The 24,463-nt window shown below is 50.0% G+C and overlaps 4 protein-coding genes across 4 annotated transcripts; 1 reads left to right on the forward strand and 3 right to left on the reverse strand.

The window, feature by feature from the left end:
- Positions 1-426: 426 nt before the first annotated feature.
- FIESC28_03031 (uncharacterized protein) lies at positions 427-1,884 on the reverse strand (the record flags this gene model as incomplete). The annotated part of the gene is made up of 5 exons (XM_031157180.1): positions 427-679; positions 732-1,405; positions 1,458-1,614; positions 1,732-1,817; positions 1,879-1,884. The coding sequence occupies 5 exons, from the start codon at positions 1,882-1,884 to the stop codon at positions 427-429; spliced, it is 1,176 nt and encodes a 391-aa protein (XP_031018722.1).
- A 1,879-nt stretch (positions 1,885-3,763) lies between these two features.
- On the reverse strand, positions 3,764-6,764 carry FIESC28_03032 (uncharacterized protein; the record flags this gene model as incomplete). The annotated part of the gene is made up of 8 exons (XM_031157181.1): positions 3,764-5,275; positions 5,329-5,573; positions 5,626-5,782; positions 5,833-5,925; positions 5,979-6,158; positions 6,218-6,300; positions 6,350-6,553; positions 6,605-6,764. 8 exons carry the CDS (start codon positions 6,762-6,764, stop codon positions 3,764-3,766), a joined length of 2,634 nt encoding a protein of 877 aa, XP_031018723.1.
- A 9,730-nt stretch (positions 6,765-16,494) lies between these two features.
- FIESC28_03033 (uncharacterized protein) lies at positions 16,495-18,138 on the forward strand (the record flags this gene model as incomplete). Its single annotated transcript, XM_031157182.1, has 4 exons — positions 16,495-16,542; positions 16,616-16,666; positions 16,725-17,089; positions 17,148-18,138. The coding sequence occupies 4 exons, from the start codon at positions 16,495-16,497 to the stop codon at positions 18,136-18,138; spliced, it is 1,455 nt and encodes a 484-aa protein (XP_031018724.1).
- Positions 18,139-19,587: 1,449 nt separating this feature from the next.
- On the reverse strand, positions 19,588-23,101 carry FIESC28_03034 (uncharacterized protein; the record flags this gene model as incomplete). The annotated part of the gene is made up of 3 exons (XM_031157183.1): positions 19,588-20,781; positions 20,830-21,992; positions 22,045-23,101. 3 exons carry the CDS (start codon positions 23,099-23,101, stop codon positions 19,588-19,590), a joined length of 3,414 nt encoding a protein of 1,137 aa, XP_031018725.1.
- Positions 23,102-24,463: the final 1,362 nt, after the last annotated feature.

Below are 24,463 nucleotides of genomic sequence, written 5' to 3' on the forward strand. Positions count from 1 at the left end.
AAAGGGGGTGTTTGCACAGCACAACTTAGGTAGGTTCCCTAAGTACTATCACTAATAAGATGATGACAATATGTTTCTCTGGATCCCTTCCGATGACAGCTATTCAAGAGCATTATAACAAAGTCGAAGGTAGCTTCCTAACAAGGGATTCGTCAAGATATGCATCTGATTATCCACAATACCACAGCATCTGATACACAAATTCAACAGTCACGGACGAGTTCACAGGACAGCCAAGGTAGAGTCAAATTAACATTGGGAATCTCGTTAGAATTTTTGATCGCCATTCCTCTTCTAGCTGGACTTTTTTTATTCCATGCCAGTTCATACCTAACCCAGCCCAAACGCAGGGCGTAACGAACCAACCCTTGACACCGATGCAATGGAATAGAATTGCTAAGACACAAAAAGAAACATGCTGCCGCTTTAAGCGGAGGCAAGGTCCTTCTTGAGAGTACCCTGGTACTGCTTCTTCTCGGCAGGGGTCTGGAAAGCACCGTGTCCGAACTCGGACGAGGTGTCGATCCACTTGAGGCTGACCTTCTCGAGAGCCCTTCGGGAGGTCTGGGGGAACATGGTCTTTCGGAGGGTCATGACACGCTTCTTAACACCAGGGATGGAACCCTTGAGCATAACGAAGTCGTTGTTGACCTCACCGTAGCGGACGAAACCACCGAGACTGTGACATGTTAGCAACTAAATGGTAAGCAGAAAGAGCGCGATTGACGTACGGAGTGATGGTCTTCTTGGTGACATCGAGCTCAGTGGCGGCGTTGTCGTCAGCATCACCCTTACCAATACGGTAGACCTTGTGGTTGACGGAAGTACGGTGGTGGTATCCCATTTGTCCCGCACGTGCAACAGTCCATTGCACGTGTGACGGGTGCCAAGCACCAATACAAGCGACCTTGCGAAGACCCTTGTGTGTCTTGCGAGGAAGCTTCTTGGTACCCCAACGGGCGGTGACACCGTTGAAACCGTGACCCTTGGTAACGGCAACGACGTCAATCATCTCGTCCTGCTCGAAGATGCTGGAGATGTCGACGGGCTTCTCGAAGAGCTCCTGGCCGAAAGAGACCTTGTCGGCGATGGAGCCACCGTTGACCTGGATCTCCATAAGGTGGGCCTTCTTCTGCTTGAGGGGGGTCTTTCGGATCTGGGTGTGGGCCAAGACACGGACGACAGTGCAGTACTTCTTGATGCGCTCGAGCTCGCGGGTGATGGAGGCACCGTTGTTCTCGGAGTGCTTCTTAGCGTACTTGGTGAAAGCCTTCTTCTTGCTCTTGTACCAGTTCTTGTAGAATCGGCGCTTGACCTCGTCGCTCAGATGCTCGGCCCAGACGGTGGTGAGGGATCGCAGGCCTCGGGGAGTCTCGATGTAGCCAACCAGACCAACAACGATCATCTAAAAGATGTTAGCCATAGGCACATAGCCAAGCGGGCTGCATTGTTCGTACAGGTGGGGTATCGACGATAGTAACAGCCTCAACAATCTCCTTCTTGTTGGCCTTGGCGCCAGGTCGGTCGAGGTCACGGACGATGGTAGTCATACCAGCCTTGTAACCCATGGCGGCAGTCAGGTGGACGGGCTTCTTGGGGTCATCCTTGGGGAAGCTGTTGGTCCCAAAGCGTTAGCCATTGCCATTGCTCCTAGGGGAGAGGTTTGCAGAAGAAGTTTTTTTCATTCCTCCTCTTCGTCTTCTTCCTCCTGGTGTTGCAGAAAATACTTACGACTTGACCTTACCACGGTGACGAGCAGCGCGCTTCCTGGGCAGGTAAGCCAGGGAACCGTGGCGGGGAGCCTCAAACTTTCGGTGCTATTCACATTATCAGTATCACAATGCGAAGCCATTGTCATCGACGCCAGGCTGTACTCACACTCATCTTGGGCGGGCTGTGTGGTTTGAGGGGGTTAGTATGAACCTGTTGAGCGAAGCCTGAGAAGAAAAAGTAACAAGGTAGTGGGCGATGGATTTTGTAATTTTTAGGGTTAGAATTTCTGCAGTTAGTGGGTCACGTGATGAATAACAATTGCTGTGGGCTGTGGCCGTTCGGATGTCCCGCTTTTAGAACTTCGCCTGCATGACAAAATCCAACTGCGAATTTTCAGCGAAAACCTTCATTGGTCCGTGCGTCTAGTTGTGTGACGGTTACTCTGTTAGTAGCCATAGTCGCAGTATCAAAGTATCAGCTCAGCATACATTACATACATGAACATGAATGCATCACCTACAGACTGGTCTAGTTTGAACACAGAGCAGCTGAGTTAAATGAAAGCTTAGCCTACCCATATACCCAGCATAGATCCTATTCACTCATCCCAGATCAAAGAATATTATACCGTCTTCCAGATCAATGAGTATTATCCATCATGCCAGTTGAGTCTTACAAAGTGGACATAACAAGATACAATCCTCAGGGGTACTAAATGGTTCCGCTTGGATCGACTCTGATCTTCTCCAGTTTAAAACTACATAGAATCCTGTCTGTCAGACTGCCACGCTGCTCCTCCGGACGTGTCAAAGGGTAAGGTGATTGTCTAGTCTAGGTAGTGGGGCTTTAAGCTCTATGTTCTGCTCAGCATATATCTGAATTCCTTGATTATGATCCACAGAATGACATAATTATCTTCTACGGATTTGACTTCATCTGTGTTAATTACCACTCTCATAGGTGAGTTAAGTCTACATTGTTGTTTTGTCGTGGAGGCCCGTAGGTAACTACAATGAATGTGAAGTTTGAAGACCGAGAGAAATACTATGAGTGAAAGGTTGAAAAGATAAGTATGTCTTGATGGGAAGGGAAGATACACCAAGCATACAACAAAGTCGAGTGGCGTATCTGCTATAGTTACTGACATGTTGATCTCCACGTACTTATCTTCTTCATCACATCAATAGCCATGCTTGCGCTGACCTATAATTTATCTGCAACTATATATACTCCTAAATTATCTCGAGTTGTCTTGCTATAAAGTTCTTACTACAGTTAAGCAGTGTGACCTGCACGATCATGCCTTTCACCGGTTAATTATGCCCAAGTATTGTATGCTCTATCTCCATTGGTACCAGGTATAATTCGGAAAGGGACTTCAACCTAACGATTTGATCGGATGCAGATCTGGTTTATCTGTTTGGTCTTTGTATTTCGACTCTAGACTTCAGACTAAGCGGAAATACAGGAGTGACAACCTCGAGAATTTCGCAAGTTGCAAGCAAGACACCACAGGACTGAGTAAAGAACTGGAAACCCGCCCGCAAACACGGGTTTTGCGGCCTCGCTGAGTTATATGTTACAAGAGAAGAGTAAGATTTCTTATTCGTGTAGTTCACCGGTTGACATTTTACTCTTTCAACCTGTAGGACTTCTCAGTCTGAAAAAGAGCCACGTGACCCGTCTCTGCGTGTAGCAAGGCTTAGTGTGACGATGCTGATACTTAGTTTTTCACCTTAATTGATTCTCATCAGTTTTACAGACAGATACAGCAGAGATGGTTACAACTGAAATTTTATTGATCAGAGTAAGGAAATTAATGTGCATAATGATCTTGTTCGCTAGTGACTTCGTAGCCAAAAAAAACAAGAGACCATAACCCCGGCAAAACCCCCGGTTTTGGAGTGTCCCTCAAACCTCTCCATCCGCACAAAAGAAACCATGCCCCGATAATAATGGTGGTATACATGAAAAAAGATAGACTAGTCGACGCAGGTAAGAAAAAGAAATCTTCAACTCGTAACGAACAAGCAGCAAGTCAAATTATAACTCATTCAACTTTTGGGGCGGCGGAAATCCCGTTTACACCAGCGTTGGCAGGGGTTGATGTCTTGACGTCTCCAGCTGCAGAGCCAGGAGCAGAGCCATTCGTGACAATGGCTGCCTTCTTCTCGTCCTCTCCACTGTCGTCGTAGTCCTCATCGACTTCCATCTTCCTGGCTGCTCTTTCGGGCTCAGAAACGGGGGCTGCGCGGACGGGAGGGGCATGTTCAAGACTTGGTGGACGCTCCTCTTTAGGTGTTGACGCAACTGGAGGCTTCTCATGAACGACTCCGGACATGGGAGTTGGGGGCCCTTGTTGCATTGGTGGTAGATGGCTAGGGCCAGGAGCATGGCTGGGAGGGTGGTGAGCAGCATCAGAAGGGTGGTAGCTCTCAGCAGCATGACGAGGGGCTGATTCAGGTCTACGGGGCTCTTCGCGGCGTGGCTCTTCGGGTCGGCGAGGATCGTCGACTCGTCGAGCTTCAGATGAGTTACGGCGGTAGCTATCACGAGGAGGTGTGGACGGTCTTCGGTGACGCATGTCATCGAGGCGAACCCGGTTCTCCTCGTTAGCCTGCTTCTTGGCAGCAGACTCCTCTTCCCACTCTCGCATACGCTTGGGTCCAACCGAAGGGGGTCGATCGTCCATCCTCTGCATGGCAGCCTCAGCCACGGCAGGCGGTGGTGGAGGACCGGGCGGGCCAGATGGTCCGGGGGGTCCAGGAGGTCCGTTCTCGGTTCCAGGAGTAGCCATCTCGGGGTGCTGGTTGTACAGTGGAGGTGCTTGGTGCTGGGGATATGCCGACTTGGGTGACGGCATACGGTTATCGTGGACGGGTCGGCCATCAGGACGAGGGCTGTTGGTAGGTCGGAAAGGTGCCATGCCATTAGGACCGTTAGGACCGTTGATATTGTTCGATGGAGGTGCAGAAGCTGATGCTGAGGGTGCTGCTCCAACCCAGCTGGGGTTTGCAACACGTCGCTCAGAAGGCGGGGCAGAGGGTTGAGACTGGGGAGGGGCATGAGGCGGTTGGGAGTATTGGTGTCCAGGAGGTGGAGGAGGAGTTTGACCACGGCGAGGGCCATTTCGGCTGGGGTCATTGTAAGGCTGGCGCAACTGCTCCTGCTGGGGGCTTGGTTGTCGCAGCGGTGGTGCAGGCCCTCCGCGGAATGGTTCACCACCCCGAGCTTCATACGGGTTGGGTGGCTGAGGAGGCGGGTTGATATTGGAAAGTCTACCCGCCCAGTTCTCACCAGGGCCTTGAGGAGGCGGTGGGGGACCAGCTGCTGGTGGCTGCTGGGTTGATCCTCCCCATTGAGGACCGACAGGGCCAGCGGCCTGATAAGCCTGGGGGTGAACATCTGCCGGCTGGGGAGCAGCAGGTGGAGGGCCTCCATTTGTGCTGCCAGAGCGAAGAAGCTGAAGTCTCGCCTTGATATGGGGATTATTGGGATCAAGCTCGGCTGCTCGTTGATAGGCATCCAGCGCATCGGTTATCTGGTTGTTACAGCTCTCATACTATGACATATTAGTGCACCGTATCAGGGTAAGCTTTGAGGATCAAGACATACCAGTGTTCCAAGGTCATACCACACCTCAGAGATGTAGGGGTTCAGTCTAATAGCCCTGGAGTAAGCGTCTAGAGCATCTCTGTACTGGTTGATCTGATAATAGAGGACACCAATAGAACACCAAAACGTCGGGTTCTTGCCATCTCTGTATACGGCCTGTTGGTATGCCTCATACGCCTTGGGATACTTTTGTTGGGACATATAGCATCGACCCAAGAGATACCAGCTCTGTGCATCCTGGTTGTCTAATCTCCTTGTCAGTGCGATCGCTTATCAGATGGGGCTTCCTAGTCATACCTGCGTTGACAGACTTCTCCAGATATTGGATCGCGCGATCTTGGCTCTCATACGTGTTGCTTTGCTGGTGATGTAACCATCCAAGCTGTTGAAGAACCTTGGCGTGGTTCGGGGAATGATCCAGCACGCGCTGATAAGCGGCCTTAGCGCTGTCGAACTAAGGTCAAGTTAGATACAGCATCGTTTAGACCATCGTTGTTTACTTACGTCTTTTTGTTGCTCATGGACGTGACCAATCTGGAACCAAATATCCTCTTGAGTCAAGGGTCCAGGAGGAGAGTTGACGATGTATTTGAAACACTAATGGTGTGAGCTGCGCGCATCAAAAGTGGGCACGAGGAAAGGAAACTCACGTCAAGACTCTGATTCCACTTGTTCTGTTGTTTGTATATTATTCCGAGCCGGAAGTAGATTTCGTTGGCCTTCTCAAAATCGGGCTGAATGTTCATAACTTGAGAGAAGGCCTCTTCAGCGTAGTCGTAACTGCCATATCGGTCGTACAGAATACCGATGCCATACCACAGCATAGGGTCCTGGATTGCGAAGTCAGCGGCCATATTCATCAATTGAGATGAGACTCAATCGTCCTTACCTTTGGATCTCGCAGGTTTACCAACGCCTGCTGATAAGCGTCATACGCCTTTTGTAGATTTTCTGTCATCAAGTAACAGTGTCCTGGACCATGGGTCAGCGCTACATCGTCGCATTGAATCAATACACATACCCAAATTTCCCCAAGCTTCACCATTATTCTGATCCAGCTGTACAATGGCTCGGAAGAACTCTAGCGCCTTATCGAAGGCTTCGCGACCCTTGAGAAGAACACCAATTGCGTTCATGGCCGGTGTGGAATTTGGGTTGGCCTGGAGCGCGCGCTCGTAGGCGTGCATAGCGTCCTCTTGGTTGCGCAGAACTTCGGAGTAGCTCCCTAAGCTCATGTTAGTCCATATCGACTTGCGAACGCGACGCGACAACTTACCTATTTGCAACCAAACAGCCTCGTTCATGGCAGCGATCTGATGGGATGGCGCAAAATGTGTTGGCTGGACTCCAGGCGGAGGAGGTGGTGGAGGAGGAGGCACCTGGCCCTGATGCTGCTGCATTTGCATCATGGTCGGCGACGCGTGATGGTTCGCCATGTTGATTGACACTTGGGCGGTAATGGAAGTTGCTACAGCAGGGGCCGACAGCTGATGTGCGACAGACGCGAAGTCGAATTAATAGCAAGGGCTAAGATTGTTTCGCAATCGTGAATCAGAAGCTGAGCGGCAATCGTTGCTGATGCTGCTGTTTTAGGGTTCGTGATGGGTTGGTGACAACGGTCACTGAACTAGCCAACCCGACGAGTAACAAGGGCGAGGCGACGGAACAAAAACGGCGACAGGGTCGCGGTTAAGGCGAAGGCGCCGAAATAACAAGCTGATACAAGGAAAGGTCAATGGGAGGTGTAGACCCTATTAGATGTTTGGTGATGGGATACAAGACAAACCCGAGGCGCGATGGATGAGGCCTTTCGCGGGCATAGATTGCGTTGTGGGTGAAGAAAGTGAGGAGTACAGACAGGATGTGATGGGATGGGGAGAAAGGACGTGAGAGCAAACCAAACCGATTGATCCAAACTCACCTAACCCACGAGTAGCGGGCATATTAAGCGCACGGCCGGCGTAGAGTGGTATGGAGCATAAAGCCCACCCACACTAACTACACTCTTACACTCCCACGCCCCACCCATACTTCAACGCACGCGCGCTCAAGGTTAACTCACACCTCAGACTCAGACTCTCAGTTTCCGATGCTGTACCCGGCAAATCACACCCTGGGACTGGGGCTACGCTACGGCTACGGCCACAGCTACAGCTACGGATACAGGACAGGGCAACCTTTACTGGTGGCGGCGGTTTACAGGCACGTACCACCTACACGCTTCAGGTACGTACCGTCTCTGCTGCTCTGCCTGCCCTACCCTGCCCGAACGGGCTGCAAGCACCTCGCAGCTCCATTAAGGTAAGGTCTGTCTGTATGAGATAATTATGGAGCATGAGGTCCCTGTCTTCCATCGCAGTCTGGCATCTGCGACGGATCAGTGGCGCGTTCCGCAAGCTTCAACTGAAGGGGGAGCGACTCAGAGGCTCCGCTCCGCCCCAAGACTCACAACTCTACCGTGGTAGCTAGCGATCGACGAGTTGGACAGGTTATGAGATTCTGGTGTTGCAGTATGCTGAAATGATTGCCTGGGCAGAACTGAGTATCACTAACCATCCCATAGGTACAGCTCGTCATTTCATCTCACCTTCATCCCTATTTCTCCAACGACACGTTACGTTTAGAATATTCGCCGCCTTTTCTAGTGCGTGTGCCCTCTTCGTTGGCCATTATGTTAATCAACCTCTTGCATCGCGACTGGCTGCAACACTCTTCGGTGCATCTTAACGCTGATCGCAGAGGGGCGGATGGGCAAACGTCATATTAAAGAGGGTTCAGCAAGTGCAAGGCTACTGTACCCATTAATAACGTTTTGATTAGTCGAGCTGTCAGGGCGGTTGGCAGTTCTGCTACTGGACTGGCACAGCCAGAAATCTCGTGCCGTCAGATGTTACAGCGCGGGTGGAAGTGGAAGGCTGTCAACAACATGCCAGCAACTGACAAGAAGCGAGCAAAGTCGCGCACGCACGCACCGATGCTGCGGTGGTGTTCATCTCGGGGTGCCAAGCGAAACGATACCGATTAAATCCAGCAACGCACGCACGTCCCCCCATCTCTGTGTGGCGCATCTGAAATGTGCGCCAAGATGTTCGCCGAGGTACGTACTGCTGCACTGTCAGGGTTGGGTATGACACTGAGGTTAGGGATGGAGGTGAGACAACGGCAGCAAAGTGATGGGGTAATAACGCAACGAGGACGACCACGATCGACATTTGCTGTTCTAGAAAGGGACAGCCACAAGTTCAGGACAGTGTTTGTTTGCGACAATCCCAGGAGACGGCATTAATTGACAGCACAGGCGAGATACGGCTGGACCTCAGGGAAAAAGAAACTGCATTCATGAGTAAGCAAGTATGTGTGTGATATCATCAGTAATAGATGCAGATTAACCAGAGACAGTGACCAAGAGATAGATAATGGAGATGAGGAACAATTGAGCTGTGCGACTGCGGCACAATCCCGTTGAGAAATGATGATGATGATACAGGTAGGCAGATGTTTGAGAACTGGAGGCTGGCAGACTAGATGACTCTGTGGCTCACCAGGTTGAGGGTTGAGGCTGTGGTGGCTTGACCAACAGTGTCGTCAGGGTGTACTACGTAAGGAAGAAAGGAAGGAAGGGAAATGGAATGGTCAATCTTTTCACCGCTTACCGGAGTCGCCGCTAAGCTGTTGCGGAAGTCCTCCACGTGTTTCGGGCCATCATCTCTTTTCCGTTCTGTACTGTACAGTCAGCAAAAGTCAGGGCAGGGCAGAGCCAAAGCCAAAGCTAAAGCCAAAATGAAAGCGAAAGCCAAAACAAGCCGAGGCCATGCCACACTCCGAAACGGCCTGGCCCTGGTGAGTGGGAGGGAGTGGAGGGGGACCACCTTGACCTTGACCCTAGCCCACCTCGAGAGAAACAAACGAGCGAGCGAGCGGGAGGAAAAGGGGGTTCCCGGGCCCAAGCCAAAGGTACCATTTTTAATACATAGCGCCATTCCATTGCCCTGTCATCCCTCAACGGGAACTTTGACAATGACCGACCTAAGTTCCTGTCACCAACAATCAACACAATGTGATGTTATGTGGTTTGATCTGGCTTTTAATCGTCCGTACGTACGCAACGTATCGCGAAATTGATCCAGGGCTGTGTACCTTTACAACCTTGTATCTCGTCAAGTTTACTCAACTGCCGTCTTGAAATCCTGGGCAGATCGTTGAACATGGGGAAATTTAGACTGCTAGGGCTGCATACCGGTGTATAAAAAAAAACCTTCTTCACTAGGGAAAGCAATGGAATATCTTGTCAATTCACAGAGAGCTCAAGGCGCTGTCGAGCATAAATGCAGCTGCAAAAAGGTTTCGACCACGTACGTTGTCACGAGAAGCGGACCCTAAAAGGCTCAGATAATAGCATCGGTTATGTATTAACCCAACATCACGGGATCTCCTGGGGTCGAAGCAAGAAGAAAAGATGGCCAATGCATGCGGTCCATCGAAAATGATTCAGCCGCACGCGCAGGGCGGACGTTGCTAAAAAGGGGAACAGCCAAAGTGCTTGGTGCTTGGTGCTTGGTGCTTGGGTCAAGGGTTACAGTCCCTCCGTTGGCTGGCTAGCCCGAAACGAGAGGGAACTGGACAGATGCTGAAGAAGCCAATCGGTAGACGCAGAGCTTCTCCGCCGCAATCCACGGGACACTGTAGGTCGGATTAGGTGAGGTGATGCCATTCACTGCAGCGCGCTTGTTGGCGTTGGTGGGCGGTCTGGGGATTGCACCAGAGAAGCCTCATCTCAAGTCACGTACAGTTGATGAAATGAAGTTGCAAGATGGGTGGCTGAGCTTCTGGAGAGGGGTCAGAAACCGTTATTAGAGACAGTTTTTCCCTTATGCGTTTGGTTAGGTACGGAGAGTGGCTTTGTCGTCTTGTCGTCACTCGAATGACATAGCGATCACCCGGGAATAATATCCAGAATACATGGTACTAATAGTATTCGCATAGAGTTCAGCACAATGAGATGAGGGGGACATCTTGTGCAATTGGACGACTTGGTGTCAAGCAGAAAAGAGAAGGTAAAAAAGAAGCCCAGAGCAGAGCAGAAACTGTTAAGTGAGGCTCATTATTGGGAAAGGGTGCCCAGGGTATCCACGGGCAGCAAAGCATTTCAAGTGATAGGATCAGAGATGGGTCCTGTCCTTGTCTCTGTAGACTGAAGACCAGGTCAGGGCTCGTCTAACTAAGCTGGGGCTGTCTGGGCCTTGGGCTGGGCGTGACGATGCAGATGGGGGACGGGAGATGACAAGAAAATGTGGGACGGCCTACAGTAAGACAGTAAGGGGTGAGAGGCAGCTCCGGGGGAAGGAGGAGGGGGGTGTCATTTTACCTGGCAAGGGTAGGGGTGAGAGGGAAGAGGCTCGAAGAAGCAGAAGCCAGAAGCTGTGCAGTGGGGAAAATATGGAGACAAGATGATGATGATGGTGCTAGGCCTGCAGTTTTTTTTTCCCTCTCGCCTGGCCGGGGGAAGAATGGAAAGGACAGGGGTTGGGAGGAACGGTTAGGTAAGACAGATACGTACTCTTTCTTGCAGATCTCATCGTCACTGGAACTTGCCTGACTTGAGCAAAGTCTGTTTACTGTTATGAGGTTTCTTTTGTGTGGCTTGGGTTTCTAAGTGTGGTTCCTAATACTCTATTTGTAGGTGAACGTCATCGTAGAGAGGCCAGTGGTTCAATAGCTCGAGATACGTCGAGGACCCATATGCTTCCTATGTGCTTTTGATGTAGATGGCCTTCGCTTATATGGCGCAAATGTAACAGTGGACACAAGTATTCGGACATTACAAACGTTAACCAGGTTGCAGGCTGTTGTTGGTAGCGATCGTCTTGTAGATAGATACCCTAAACCATGAGCTTAAATGAACTCGCAGAACACATCCATTGATAGAGTCAGCTAGAGTCGAAGCCGGGAAGTTGCAGGACCTCCAGACACAGCGATAGATAAGTCATAGACTGTACAATATGTGATCTAGATATCGTCCTAACTCGCGCAGCACCAAGCAATTCTTGATGTTGTGGTTCTCAGACAGTTTTCATATGCAGTGAACAACGTGCAGCACACATGCAGTGTAACTACATGCCGATTGCTATCATATACATACAGGATATATAAACAAGCCGCACCTGATACGCGAGACAGATCCCCATAATGCATGTGGCTATCGTCTTGAGAGCTACGTGGTACGCCACAACAGGTGTCATAACACCTTTACCCTTGTAGCAGTTTTTTGCTTGGCCGTTCATGTATGCGATGCATAGGCGAAAAGCATATATTTTGCAAGTACAGTACTAGCATATTGTAGTGCTTGGCCAGTCGAGACACCGTCAAGAACAACCGTCGAGACTGAAGGATTCGAGTAGTCTATATGGATAGTACGGCATGGACTGGTCTGCGTCTTTCCAAGCAAGGCTACATGCATACCATCTCAGTCGAGCACCGTACAGCCAGGTCCAGTCCCGCTGCCGTTTTCCGAACGTTGTACGGCTGAAGCTGTACGCATCTGTAGGGGTACCGTCAGTGACGATGGCACCAAGCACTTTTCGCATCCCATCGTGATCTGTCTTGAAGCGTTGCCAATGAGGGATCTACAGTACGTATGTACATGGCAAATCCAGAAGCTCTCCAAGGCTTTGACCCCTGCAAAAATGACTTGGAACAGCTCCCGCCAGACCCTGTACCGGGCGTGGCCTGTGCCGCGGACACGACACCACCTTACAACACCCATCAATGCAGAATAGACTTTGCTTTTTCTCTCTTTCTCTGTTTTATCATCCGGGCTTCGTATTTTGTGAGCATTTGTTATCTCATTCGCCCCAGTACTCAGTGGGAGAGCTACCCGGAATATATTGTCTTGGCGTGTGTCAGATTTCCCGCCCACGGTTCTACGGATATCCCGTCACCAGTTCGTAACGCCGAATCTTGTCTGCCATAACATATAAACTCGTGATGGGAAGTGAGGGAGAGACAAGTCACGCCGGCCCGAACCCTCCGCAGGTCATCCGTTGACCGGAAATGCTATCCAGCTTTCGGAGTGGATCCTGCTCTCGGCAGAAGGATGCAGTGGGTTTTGTACTGGTAGACTGGTATGAAGGCCACATATTTCTCAAGAAATGAAGAATCACCATCTTGTTCTGACACGGGATGAGAGAGGGGCGATTATTCGAGTGACATACCTAATAGCGGTTCATGGTCATGTCCTAATGTTTACCTGCTGCATCTACGGAGCTGTTCGTCAGACCTGGGCCCTGCAGGACATGGGGGTTGATATGAGGAAGGTAACTGTAGCGAAAGGAGAGAAGTCAGGCCTAGGATCTATCATCTCCCCACTCCAGATCGCGCCAGCTTTTCTTAGGCCGAGCATCGACCCCTGGTTCTGGTTCTGTTTGTTCCCCAGCCTCTTGCTGCATCACCTCTACTAACCGCTGCTACTACTGCAACAGTAACTGCATGCATGGAACACTCTAAATCAGACCAGACTTGAGCGTTGATCTGAACGGTCTATGACTTGAGACTCTCTCTTATGATTGCGTGGACAGATCGAGACCAAGTGGTCCTAGATCCGTTTATTACCGACTTGGCTCCAGAAGTCTCCAAGGACAAGGGGTCTACTGCGGCTAACTCACACCTGACGACCCAAGGATTCAAGTGCAATGCCAGTACGGACCAGCAACTACCGGCCCACTACGAGAAGATGAGGGTCGCGTCTGCTAATAATTAGACTGGACGTCAGGGAGCGCTAGAGCATCTAATCTCTCTTCAACCCTTGAGAGTCTGCATACAGAGTCATGTGACCTCCACCGTAACGGTCAACGAACATAGTACGGATACGTAGTGCCTGTAATAACGATATGGATATTACTACCAACATTATTATTCGCATTGTACCTAGCCTATATCTGAAACATATAGCTGTTTACCCTAATCAGTGGCAATACGCACCTCAATTTCGTTATTACTACTTGTCTGATGGGCTACACGACTAAAGGAATCTGACCAAAGATCTCAGCATAAAAGCAATGCTTCATTAGTCATACCATCTCCAATCTCGGAGAATCAATTCTTCTAGAATGATATTCGACAAGGTTTCAGTTTTAGCGCAAGTCAAATCGCTTGCTATGCCGGCCCAGCGTCCGCTTGAGACAGGAACAGTCCCTTGGAGAGTTATGACCCCATCCTGGATTAGTAGGGTCTCATATCGCAACTGCTGTGGCATCAGGTGTCAATCACATTCCGGCCATGAATACCAAGTCCTACTGTACTGTACGCGCCACACCACAATGAATTGTTACCTGAGCGTCTCCTCGAGTCAGAGTCAACGGATCTCCCTCCACCAAGCAGCCACTCCAGAGAAAGGCCAGTCTTCCCTTGCCTCACTCGGTTGCACATATTGAGTAAGGAGTGCATACCGTCCGTCTGTCTCACCTGCAAGCAAAGGCGCCTGGTTACAGTGATGTTGACTTGGTGCCGTGGTCCACAGTCGTGGAACAAACAGTTACGACTATTATGAGACTGGGGAGAGAAGCAGGTGCAATGTGGTCTTGTGAAACATGGCCGTCGACCCGTCTACTGGCCGAGATGCTGGCATTCGATCCAGTTATGGGTTTCTCTCCTGGCATAGCGGTACCAAATCCTATATACGAGTGTGGACTGGTGGTCACGATGCAACGGCCAATTGTGAACTATGTCACCAGTCATGGATATGAAGAGGGATTTGTCGCCGTACTAAGTTCCGATGGCTACTGCTCAACTTTTCCACACTCACTCTTGAAGTCTAGTCTTTTGAAGAACAATATGGGACCCTCAACATGAGATGTATCATCACCAAGAGGCTCTTTCTGGGCAGCCACAAACCCCGTTTTCATGTTCTAATGCCCATTACGATCTACTGCGCTGTTCGTGCTGTGCGCGATGACGACACAAATAACTGATAAACAATAAGGTAAGTCTTACCAAATCACGATCTAGAAGTGTTCAATCGAGCCTCTCACTTTCCAGTATATTCCGATATATACACTGCACAGTGCGTATCTTCTCGGTCTCAGTGAAATTACAATCGTGGTCATCATCATCATCATCGTCAGTCTTTATAGCCTTCTGATATCACACATTGGCAGATTGCTGTTGCCACAATGTCAATACTTCACTGCAAATTAGGCAGGATGTACGAGACGAACAGTACATCTATCTATCTGTTGCAATACAGATCAACAGACGATGTTGACTTCAAATGGTAAGGCACGGTGCGATGTCTTGCAATAATATGCATGGTTGTATCCGGATCAAAAAGGGATTCCTTGGAAGCTTTCAGGGCCTGGCACAGTTAAACCTTATCCGCAAAACAACAAAGTCGGACAATATAGACCGATCACGACTCTGTGTGTCTTCCGACGTGAGGGCAAAAAGAGAATCTTGTCATACAGACAAGCTCATGTCGGTGGAGAGGCTCGAACTCTCGACCTTTGGATTACTCTGACCTAGGGTCAAATCACAGTCTTGCTATGAGACCAACGCTCTAACCAACTGAGCCACACCGACTTGTCAAAAGTTAAGCATTGGTCAACTTAAGAAGGTAGTCGTGAGGAGGTGGTGAGGGAGGAAGCGGCCGAGCATAGCAACGCCTAGTCTGTTGTAGTTATGCATTGAGATAAGAATAGCGCCCTAGCTGCAGTTTTTGAGTGTGAGACAATGTTTTGAATACCTACTTGCTTGGTGAAAGGTCTCCCTGTCTTTGCAGCTGACATTGTGGCACAGCGCTTGAACTGTGGCTGTTATGGCTGTTGTCATTGTAGGAGTGGGCCTTCGGAACCTTGCGAATAGCACCACAAAAAAAAAGTTGATCGCCATTGAATGCTGGCAGAATAGCAAAAGATATTGTCGGTGGAGAGGCTCGAACTCTCGACCTTTGGATGACCTTGATTTCTAATCGAGTCAATCTGATTTCAGATATGAGACCAACGCTCTAACCAACTGAGCCACACCGACGTTGCTGAACTGAGCTAGTCGCCCAATTCGATGGCTGAGGGCGAGCGCAACGGCCTACATGAAGGGATATCTTGGCAAATCCGGGGAAAGGGGACAGCATAAGATCGGTATGTGATAATCTGGGGACCAGAAAGATCATGGAACTTCGTCCTGTACAGGTCTAGATGCCGTCTCTTGACGCGGGCCGCTTCGCGCTGTAGTTGGAGAAACGTGATCGGTTTTTGCGGGAGGTCTCGCCGCGAGCATCATCAAAACATCGGGAGAATTCGTCAATTAATAAACGGAGTTTTGTCGTATTTCGGTATTTTACATCATCTCGGAATCCATTGAAGTGGTGTTTGGACAATGGATTGACTGATGATGGAGGTGATTCGGGTTGTACAGGGGAATGATGCATAGGAGATTATTGAGTCACTGGCGACTTACAAGCATGGTTCGATGTATCCGTATGTACAACAGAAAATGCACAACCGTTAGGCTGTACTGTCAATCGATACTACAATGTCTACGATTCAGTCAGGAATTACTAGCGACTAATTACATTCGAATTGATTGAAGTGCAAGACTTGAGAGTCATGACGGGAACAAGAGGCAAAAAAAAAAGAAGAAGAATAAACATTCCATAGATCGCCCTGCAGGGTAGCACACTGACAATTGCCAGGTTGGCAAGGTTGGCTACCCAGCCCAAAAAATTAGTGGAGGTCAAAGCCAATGACATCCATCGCCTCTTGAGCCGTAGCACGCCATTACACATGGAACCACCAATGAAAGTACCCCGCACCTCCAAAAATCGCAACCTTGACCCCGCCAACTCACCCTCAAAATCCTCTGAGGCTCAGGCTAAGGTTTACTCTCGGCACAGGTGAGCTTTTTGCCGCGGGCGCTAGGTCACCTTAGCTCCTCCCATGTACCTTCTGGTGGCCGTCTTCGGAACCCGTACAGCAAAAGAAAGGGAAAATTTTCTTGAGTAACTTACTGGAGGAAAGAGGGACCTTAATGGACAGCCCAGCCTAGACTACTACTTATTACTTCTATCCGTTCCCTCCCACATGCTTCTTCCTTTCTCTCTTCCTCCTCACTCACTCATCCACCTCTAAAGGAACATATCACCTGTTTCTTTCCACATCAACACCAAATACCTTCACAATGTCTCCCACAAACGCCGAGTATGCGCTCTCCGAGTCGCACAAGGAGGTAAAGCTCCCCGCCATTGCCCCTCGTCCTGTCATGAGGGCATTGCCAGATCGACTGACTCACAATCGTATAGATGCTCGAGAAGTCCCTCCTCGACTCCGACCCTGAGGTCGCTTCCATCATGGTGCGTTCTGCTCAATTGAATCCCTCAAGCCTCTAGCAATGACTTACACCCATTACAGAAGGATGAGATCCAGCGTCAGCGCGAGTCCATCGTCCTCATCGCCTCCGAGAACATCACCTCCCGCGCCGTCTTCGACGCCCTTGGTTCCCCCATGTCCAACAAGTACTCTGAGGGTTACCCCGGTGCTCGTTACTATGGTGGCAACCAGCACATTGACCAGATCGAGCTTCTCTGCCAGCGCCGTGCCCTTGAGGCCTTCCACCTCGACTCTGAGAAGTGGGGTGTCAACGTCCAGTGCCTGTCTGGATCTCCCGCCAACCTCCAGGTCTACCAGGCTATCATGCCTCCTCACGGTCGTCTCATGGGTCTTGACCTCCCCCACGGTGGCCATCTGAGCCACGGTTACCAGACCCCCGCCAAGAAGTGAGTGCAAAAGAACGAGCGGGAATCGACTGCACAGGTTGCTAACAGTGCTTGACAGGATCTCTGCTGTCTCTACCTACTTCGAGACCATGCCCTACCGTGTCGACCTTGACACCGGTATCATTGACTACGACACCCTCCAGAAGAACGCCATCCTCTACCGCCCCAAGGTCCTGGTTGCCGGAACCTCTGCCTACTGCCGTCTCATCGACTACGAGCGTATGCGCAAGATTGCCGACTCCGTCGGTGCTTACCTCGTTGTCGATATGGCTCACATCTCTGGTCTCATCGCCGCCGAGGTCATCCCTACCCCCTTCAAGTACGCCGATATCGTCACCACCACCACCCACAAGTCTCTCCGTGGTCCCCGTGGCGCCATGATCTTCTTCCGCAAGGGCGTCCGCTCCGTCGACGCCAAGACTGGCAAGGAGACCCTCTACGACCTCGAGAACCCCATCAACTTCTCCGTCTTCCCTGGTCACCAGGGTGGTCCCCACAACCACACCATCACCGCTCTGGCTGTTGCCCTGAAGCAGGCTGCCAGCCCCGACTTCAAGGCCTACCAGGAGAAGGTTGTCTCCAACGCCAAGACCCTGGAGAACACCTTCAAGACCCTCGGCCACAAGCTTGTCTCTGACGGCACTGACAGCCACATGGTCCTTGTTGACCTTCGCCAGCACAACCTCGACGGTGCCCGTGTTGAGGCCGTCCTTGAGCAGATCAACATTGCTTGCAACAAGAACTCCATCCCCGGCGACAAGTCCGCCCTTACCCCTTGCGGTATCCGTATCGGTACCCCCGCCATGACTTCTCGTGGTTTCGGTGAGAAGGAGTTCGAGCGTGTCGCCAAGTACATTGACGAGGCCATCAAGATCTGCAAGGAGGAGCAAGCTGCCCTCCCCAAGGAGGCCAACAAGCTCAAGGACTTCAAGGCCCGCGTTGCCAGCGGCGAGGTCCAGAAGATCAACGATTACCGCAAGGAGATTGCCTCTTGGTGCAACGCCTTCCCTCTCCCTGTCGAGGGTTGGCGTCTGGACGCCAGCATCTAAGATGTCTGGCACTAAAACCTACTGCTCTTCGGAAAGGCCATCCATCTCTCAACATGATGTGATGCCCTAGTGTCGATACGCATTTAACATGGATGAGGCAAATGGCGAAACGTTCAACAAGCATGCATTTCATCACGGCGCAAATACCTAGTTTTGTTTTTATGGTCAAGGGATTTCTTTTTTCAGATCGGGATATGTGAGCATCCTTCAACAAGATGGATTCGCCTGAAAAAGATGGTGTGGGAGTTGGGTTACTTATGATATCTAAGAAGAATGTTTCATCTTCTCTGTGATTTTCTCGATATCCTCCCTTGCGGTGTGATATCAAGACAGTTTGAAACAGCACCTCATTAGGGGGCAGCAGACACTAAAAAAAATACAACTACTGATTAAATGTCTGAAATCGTTTTGTCCTCTGTATTTGCATTCTTGAACACAACAACCAAATCTCACTGGTTCTCGAAGTCTACAGACTCCAACACTTACTTTCCATTGATTGATTGACTGACTGACTGGGCGATGCGTTTAAAACATAAACTCTTGCCCATATATACTAATAGTCAACATACTCACTCGTCACTCTCAGCATTCACATTCGTATTCAAAATTGCATTGTTTTATCATCGTCCAATCCTGTGTTTATTGCTTCTTTATGACCTGTCCCATCCTATCCCAACAATCCAAGCACTTTCCATCTCATCCTCACAGTTCGTCCTTCCATTCATCCATCACGTCGTTCTAGGAAAAAACAAGAAAAGACAAAAGATGAGGCGGCTCATATACAGTGCACGATGGCCTGCTAAGAGCCACCTCCCCTTCGTCATCGACTGGTTGTGCCTCCATCCCTCCATATTACCATTCCAGTAAGTCCTCCAGTACGCCGGCTAATCATTGAGAAAGCCATCCCGCATCCCACAGCATGCTTGTCCGCTTTTGGTTTGTCCAAATCAACCTGCATTGAAGGCCGCTCGCATATTACACCTTGATGGGTACCGCCGCAGTCGATTGGGGCGACCTTCCTGTTGTGTATCGCGCAAAGAGATGCTGTGCCAACCCACAGCCTCAAGATATAAAATAAGAAAGAACCAGGAACGCCATGAATAGATGATGTATTGAGTGATGACTCATATGCAAAGTCAAGGGCAGGGAAAACAAAACAAGAACCAAAGACCAACTGCCGTGGTTGTCGCGAATTGTTCGCGGGGGTATGTGAAAAAGACCAACGACTTCAAGTGTAGATATAATAAAAAAGTAATACACGATTTATATGTAAAAAGAAAGTTCCAAATGCATTGCTCAATGGTTTCCTGACATTTGTTGTGTTTTCCAGGCATCGTTTTGAACGGAACCGGACATAACATTATTGTATGTTTCAAGCGGTGCAGAAAGAATTCCGTAGTGGTTGTTCACCAGGCTCGTATATAGTCGCTACCGGAAGCTTTGCTTGGCCTACTGAGCAATGCTTTCCGGGCTCATCATACCGATTGTATCGTCCTTGTCGGTTTGACTAGCGTTGCCCTGGCTCTGCATGCTGTCTTGTCGTTCCATGCTGGGGGCCAAAGCGAGGACCGCAGGATTAGGCACAGGACCAGTCGTGCTAGTCATAGACTTCTTCTTGCCAGGGGTGGCATTGGGTGCCCCCTTTTCAGGTGATGCGTTGGCGTTGGCTTTAGCCTCGGCAGCAGCAGCGTCCATCTTCTTCTTCTTCTTTGCAAGAGCCAGTTGCTCCTTAGGAGAACGCTTTTGAGCAGTAACAATCTTTCCGCTGGCTCCCAAACGAGGACGAGGCTTCTTTTGCTTTGTAGGCAGGTCTTCGTCCTCCACAAGGGGCTGATCGCCATTAGCGTGCAGCTTAGCCAGGAAGAAGTTCTTGACCAGCCCAACTTGCTCCTGGATATTCTCCTTGGTGACTGGATCCGAAACTGGCAGGGGCTCGAAGAGATCCGTAGCTGCTTCGCCAGTTGTCTGTGTCTGCATCTGGTGTATGTTTCGGACTCGGGTTTGTAGGAGATGCAAGGGTACTGAGATCATATCAAGTCCCATCTCCTTATCCAGACCCAAAGCCCGGAATCCAAAGAAGTCTTCACCAAGGTCCTCAGCAAAGTCACCACTGACAAACTGCTCACTGCCGTCCTTGAAAGCTCCAACCCCATCAACTCCAGCGTCTTGCGATAAAGCAGGTCGTAACAGATCTGTGAGATGTAGCTTCATCCTCTCATGCAGACCGTCCAACTTGCCGCCAAGTCGATCAATGTCATCCTTGGCGTACAGCTCCAGTGAGCTAATATCATGGCCGTTCTCGTCCAAAGTGTGAAGAATGACTTCTTCAGGAGTGAATCTAGGCTGGAATCTTGGTCCTTCGACATTCGTGGGCACCGATTTCTTTTCGGATTCGTTGTATACGTTGAAAGTTCGAACCAGCTTTTGGAAGTAATCGGCGACAATTCCAGTAAAGGCATCCATGGCCGAGGGCTGAAGCTCCTCAAATCCAGTGTGGTATAGCACCTTGGCAATGGAACGCTTGAGAGCGTCTTGACACGCCTCAGCTGCCATTACAGGACCATCATCAGCAATGAAATGAGGCTCGATGTCTTGTTCCACAAAGGGATCTGAGTTCGACTTAGGGAACTGATTTGTGTACACCTGAATCATATGAGTCTATATCCTTTATGGAATCTGGATGCTCCTTACCTGAGTTTGAACCTGCATTTGCTTGATGACAGAGATTCTGGTCGCAAGTTTCCTGGTCTCTTGAATTTGATGAATGTTTTCGTCCATCTTCTTTGTCAAACGACCTTGCGGCGCTACAAATGTCCCAGGTGGGACCAGTCGAAGAAACTCCTCGTGTTGATTGATGACCTGCCCTTCACCGTCTTCGATCCATTGGAGTTTCGGATGAATATCAGGAATGTTACTCAGGGTGTCGTAATAATCAGGGATCACTTTGGCAGCTTCTTCTTCAATTTCCTCTGCCAAAGTCTCGGTTGGTTTTGTTGCCGAATCGTCGGAGGCCGCAGCTGTCGAGTTCGCAAGAGCATGGGTGATGATGCCCTCTGCTTCTGCTTCCCGTTGCCGTTTCAAGAATCGCCGCATACCCCCTTTGGTTCGGACTAGAGCAGGGGCTTCCGTGTTGAACTTGTTGTCCTTGAAGAGTTGAAATCTCTCCTTGGCTACCAGGGCTCGGTCCTTCTTAGTGGTTTGCTTCCAGACTTTGTACTCTTCATCTTCGAAGGCCTGCTCGGCAGCTTCGCCAAATGCTGAGTTGAGGGCCAAACCATTGATGCTGGGCCCATCAATATCCATGGCGTCAGCATTGCTTCCGATGCCGGAATGACCATTAAGGCCGCTTGGTGTAGTCGATCCTCCAATAGGCGGAGTTCCGAAGCCATTACTTCCATCCACTTCCGAGCCCTCACGAACCTTTCCCAGGAGCCCATTTACTTGTAGTATTGGCTTCTGATCGATTGCTGGTGTGTCTTCTTTTTGATCGTTTGGCGCCTTCCGTGCTTTACTTGTACCCTTAGCCCCAGCCTTACGACCTCGTGAAGACATAATGGGCTCGTCGTCAGAGTCCTCGCCTGCATCATCTTCCCCACCATTCTGTTTTCGCCTTTCCTCAGCTTCAACCTCGGCTCGAGAACGGATAACAAGATCAGGGATGAGCGGGATCAGCTTCTCTGCCTCTTTCCTCATCCCGTTTGCCATACGTCTCAGGGGGTGATTCATGTCCTGGTTATATCTAAGGCAGTTATCCCAGATCAAGTTAAGATCTACGACAAAATCCGCCTTAGATTTGTAAGTCAGACTCTTCAGCTTCTTTGTCATGGTACCGAGATCCATGGGATTTTTGATGACTGAGCAAAGGTTAGCCTTGACCGTCCTGGCATATTGTTCCTGGCATCTTACGGTTGTAATAATCAGGCGCATCCCTCTTGTTGACTCTTGTCAAAAAGGGAGTGGAATATTCAGTATGCGCCTTGAGCTCTGTCAAGACCTTTTCCAAAGCTTCATACAATTCTTCCTGGTTGACATTCTCTTCACTGGCCCATTTGCTCCTGTTCTTGCGAACCTCATTCATCAAAAGTCTTAACTCAGCATCGGAGGCGCGAACTTGGTCTCGTTTCATGTCAATGCGGGCAATGAGGTGTTTCAATGTCAAGCTGGAAGCGCCAAGATTGGCGCTACTAAGAGTGCCCTGGTTGGGGGCGGTATTTTGGTTATTACTCGGATGATGGTTGTGGTCCATTTCGGCCTGCAGCTGCTTCTCGGAATCTTCAAGTTGTTGTTGTTCGAGCATAGCCGCGCGGTCATTTTCTAGCGTATGAAAGATGGTGTGGAAACTCCTTCGAGCAGCGGCCTCGGTTGCTGTACGAGCCTCCTCCAATTTCTTGATAGAATCTTCGCCATCTTTGTCTTTGGGCTGCGAGCCGTCTTGTTCTTTGGATTTATCACCGTGCTTCCCTGGTGATGTCACCGAATGAACAGGCGAGCTCCCTGATTTGGATGGTGAGAGTAACGTATTAGCTGGAGCGACCTTTGGGGCCGCTTGTGATGGTTCATCATCATCTTCGTCATCATCATCGTAGTCGTCTTCATCGATGGTGCGCTTCGCTTTCTTTAGGGGTGGTTCCTTGATGGGCTCGTGGTCGGTTGTAGGGGGGATAACATGGGCGATAGGGGGCGGAGAACGTCGAAGAGCGGCAATCGCGGGATAGTTATACGAGCCATCTTCGGAAAACAATAGCGCGACCTTGTCCTCGGTCTGGCGATATAAATCCGCGAATAGGGCGCGTCGATTCTCGTCCTCTATATCAGGTTGTGCCTCAGGCATCAGCACACTGGAATTATCAATGGGTGTCTGTGTGCGCGCCGGAACATCGTCAAGATGTGTCAGGCTTCTATTGCTGTTTGTGTGCTGCAAGTGAGGAGGCTGCCAGGCGGGCTGGCCGTTTGTGATGGACATGATGGGCCCAGGGCGATGACAGCGACAACGGGGCGCGAGTCGCCATGCGCAACAAGATGCGCTCGCGTGCGGCGGAACCGAGGGCGATTGGAGAGCTCAAGACCGCATGGGATGAACGGCAGGCATCGACTGAGATGGCAGACAGAAATTGGCGAATAACGGAGACGTGGAAGGTTGTGTTTTGATGGATCGCAATCTGCGGTTTTGTCGTCTGTTCAAGAGGTGAGGTTGAGGATTTGGGGGGTGCCTTGTAAGGTACCTTTCCCGAAGCGGAGACTTTTCCCTGAGTGATCAGTGATCTGGCTGCTGGCGCGCGCTGGGCCAACTCGTGGGGGGGAATCTCGCGGGGAGAGTTGCGGGTACCTAGGTACCTATGGTCCAATCTGGTCGAATCGTAGAGTTTGGAGCGATAAAGCCGCGTTCGAATTTGGATAAAGACCTTGATTTTGTATTTTGTATTTCAGGTCGTCTCGTAAGTATAGAATCCAGTTTTACTGGATCAATTTACTACTATTATGTACAGCTGTCTACCTCAAAACCATACTATCAATGTATTCTGTACATAGGAAATTGCTTCGGACTCCAGGTCGACGCTTATGACGGACCAGACAGTTCTTTGTCAGCAGATCACGTGCAACCAGCACAAAGGCATATCGAGGGAGGACAGGCCACGATATCCGGGTAGCTTGGAGAACGGATACGTTAAAGAAATATACACTTAAATAAGTACGAGAAACCAGTTTCAGTTTCTGTACAAGTTGATGCAGTACCCCCTGCGGAAGTTACAGTCTCTAGCTGACCAGGCGCGCCGCTTCTAACCTTCAAAACAGTTTGCCTTGTAGCTTTAGCATAGACCGACGAACTACTAGGTATTCGCATTGGGTATACTAAGAACACAACAACGTGAAACTGACAACTACATTATATAGTGTCAGTCCAGCGCTCTAGAGTGTCGAGGTATCTGTGTAATTGTATTGATACCTTCACTTTTTATACTGACTGTTCCTCTGTTCATATCCTGCCTACCCCATCCAATAGTACCTTGTGAAGACCATTACAAGCAAAACATATCCTTGACTCCACCATCAAATAACCAAGAATAGACGCCATCTCTCCAGACGACCCCAAAGATGATCTCCAGCCAGTGATACACAAGATCGTTGGGGAATATGAGGGGCAGCTGTACCTGTGCCTGAGTCTGTGCCTGCACGCGCAAGTCTAGAACGGGGGACCCATGAGATCACCAGCGCCAAAGAAAAAGAAGAAAACGACGGGACAGCTACTACGTCTGAGCCTGCTGGGCGGGTGGGTGTCAGAAGAATTGTCCTCTGAGGCTTAGGTTATGGAAATAAATCAGTCTAA

Source organism: Fusarium coffeatum, assembly GCF_003316985.1.
Source record: "Fusarium coffeatum strain FIESC_28 chromosome Unknown BRIP53273_contig_65, whole genome shotgun sequence".
Taxonomy (NCBI): domain Eukaryota; kingdom Fungi; phylum Ascomycota; class Sordariomycetes; order Hypocreales; family Nectriaceae; genus Fusarium; species Fusarium coffeatum.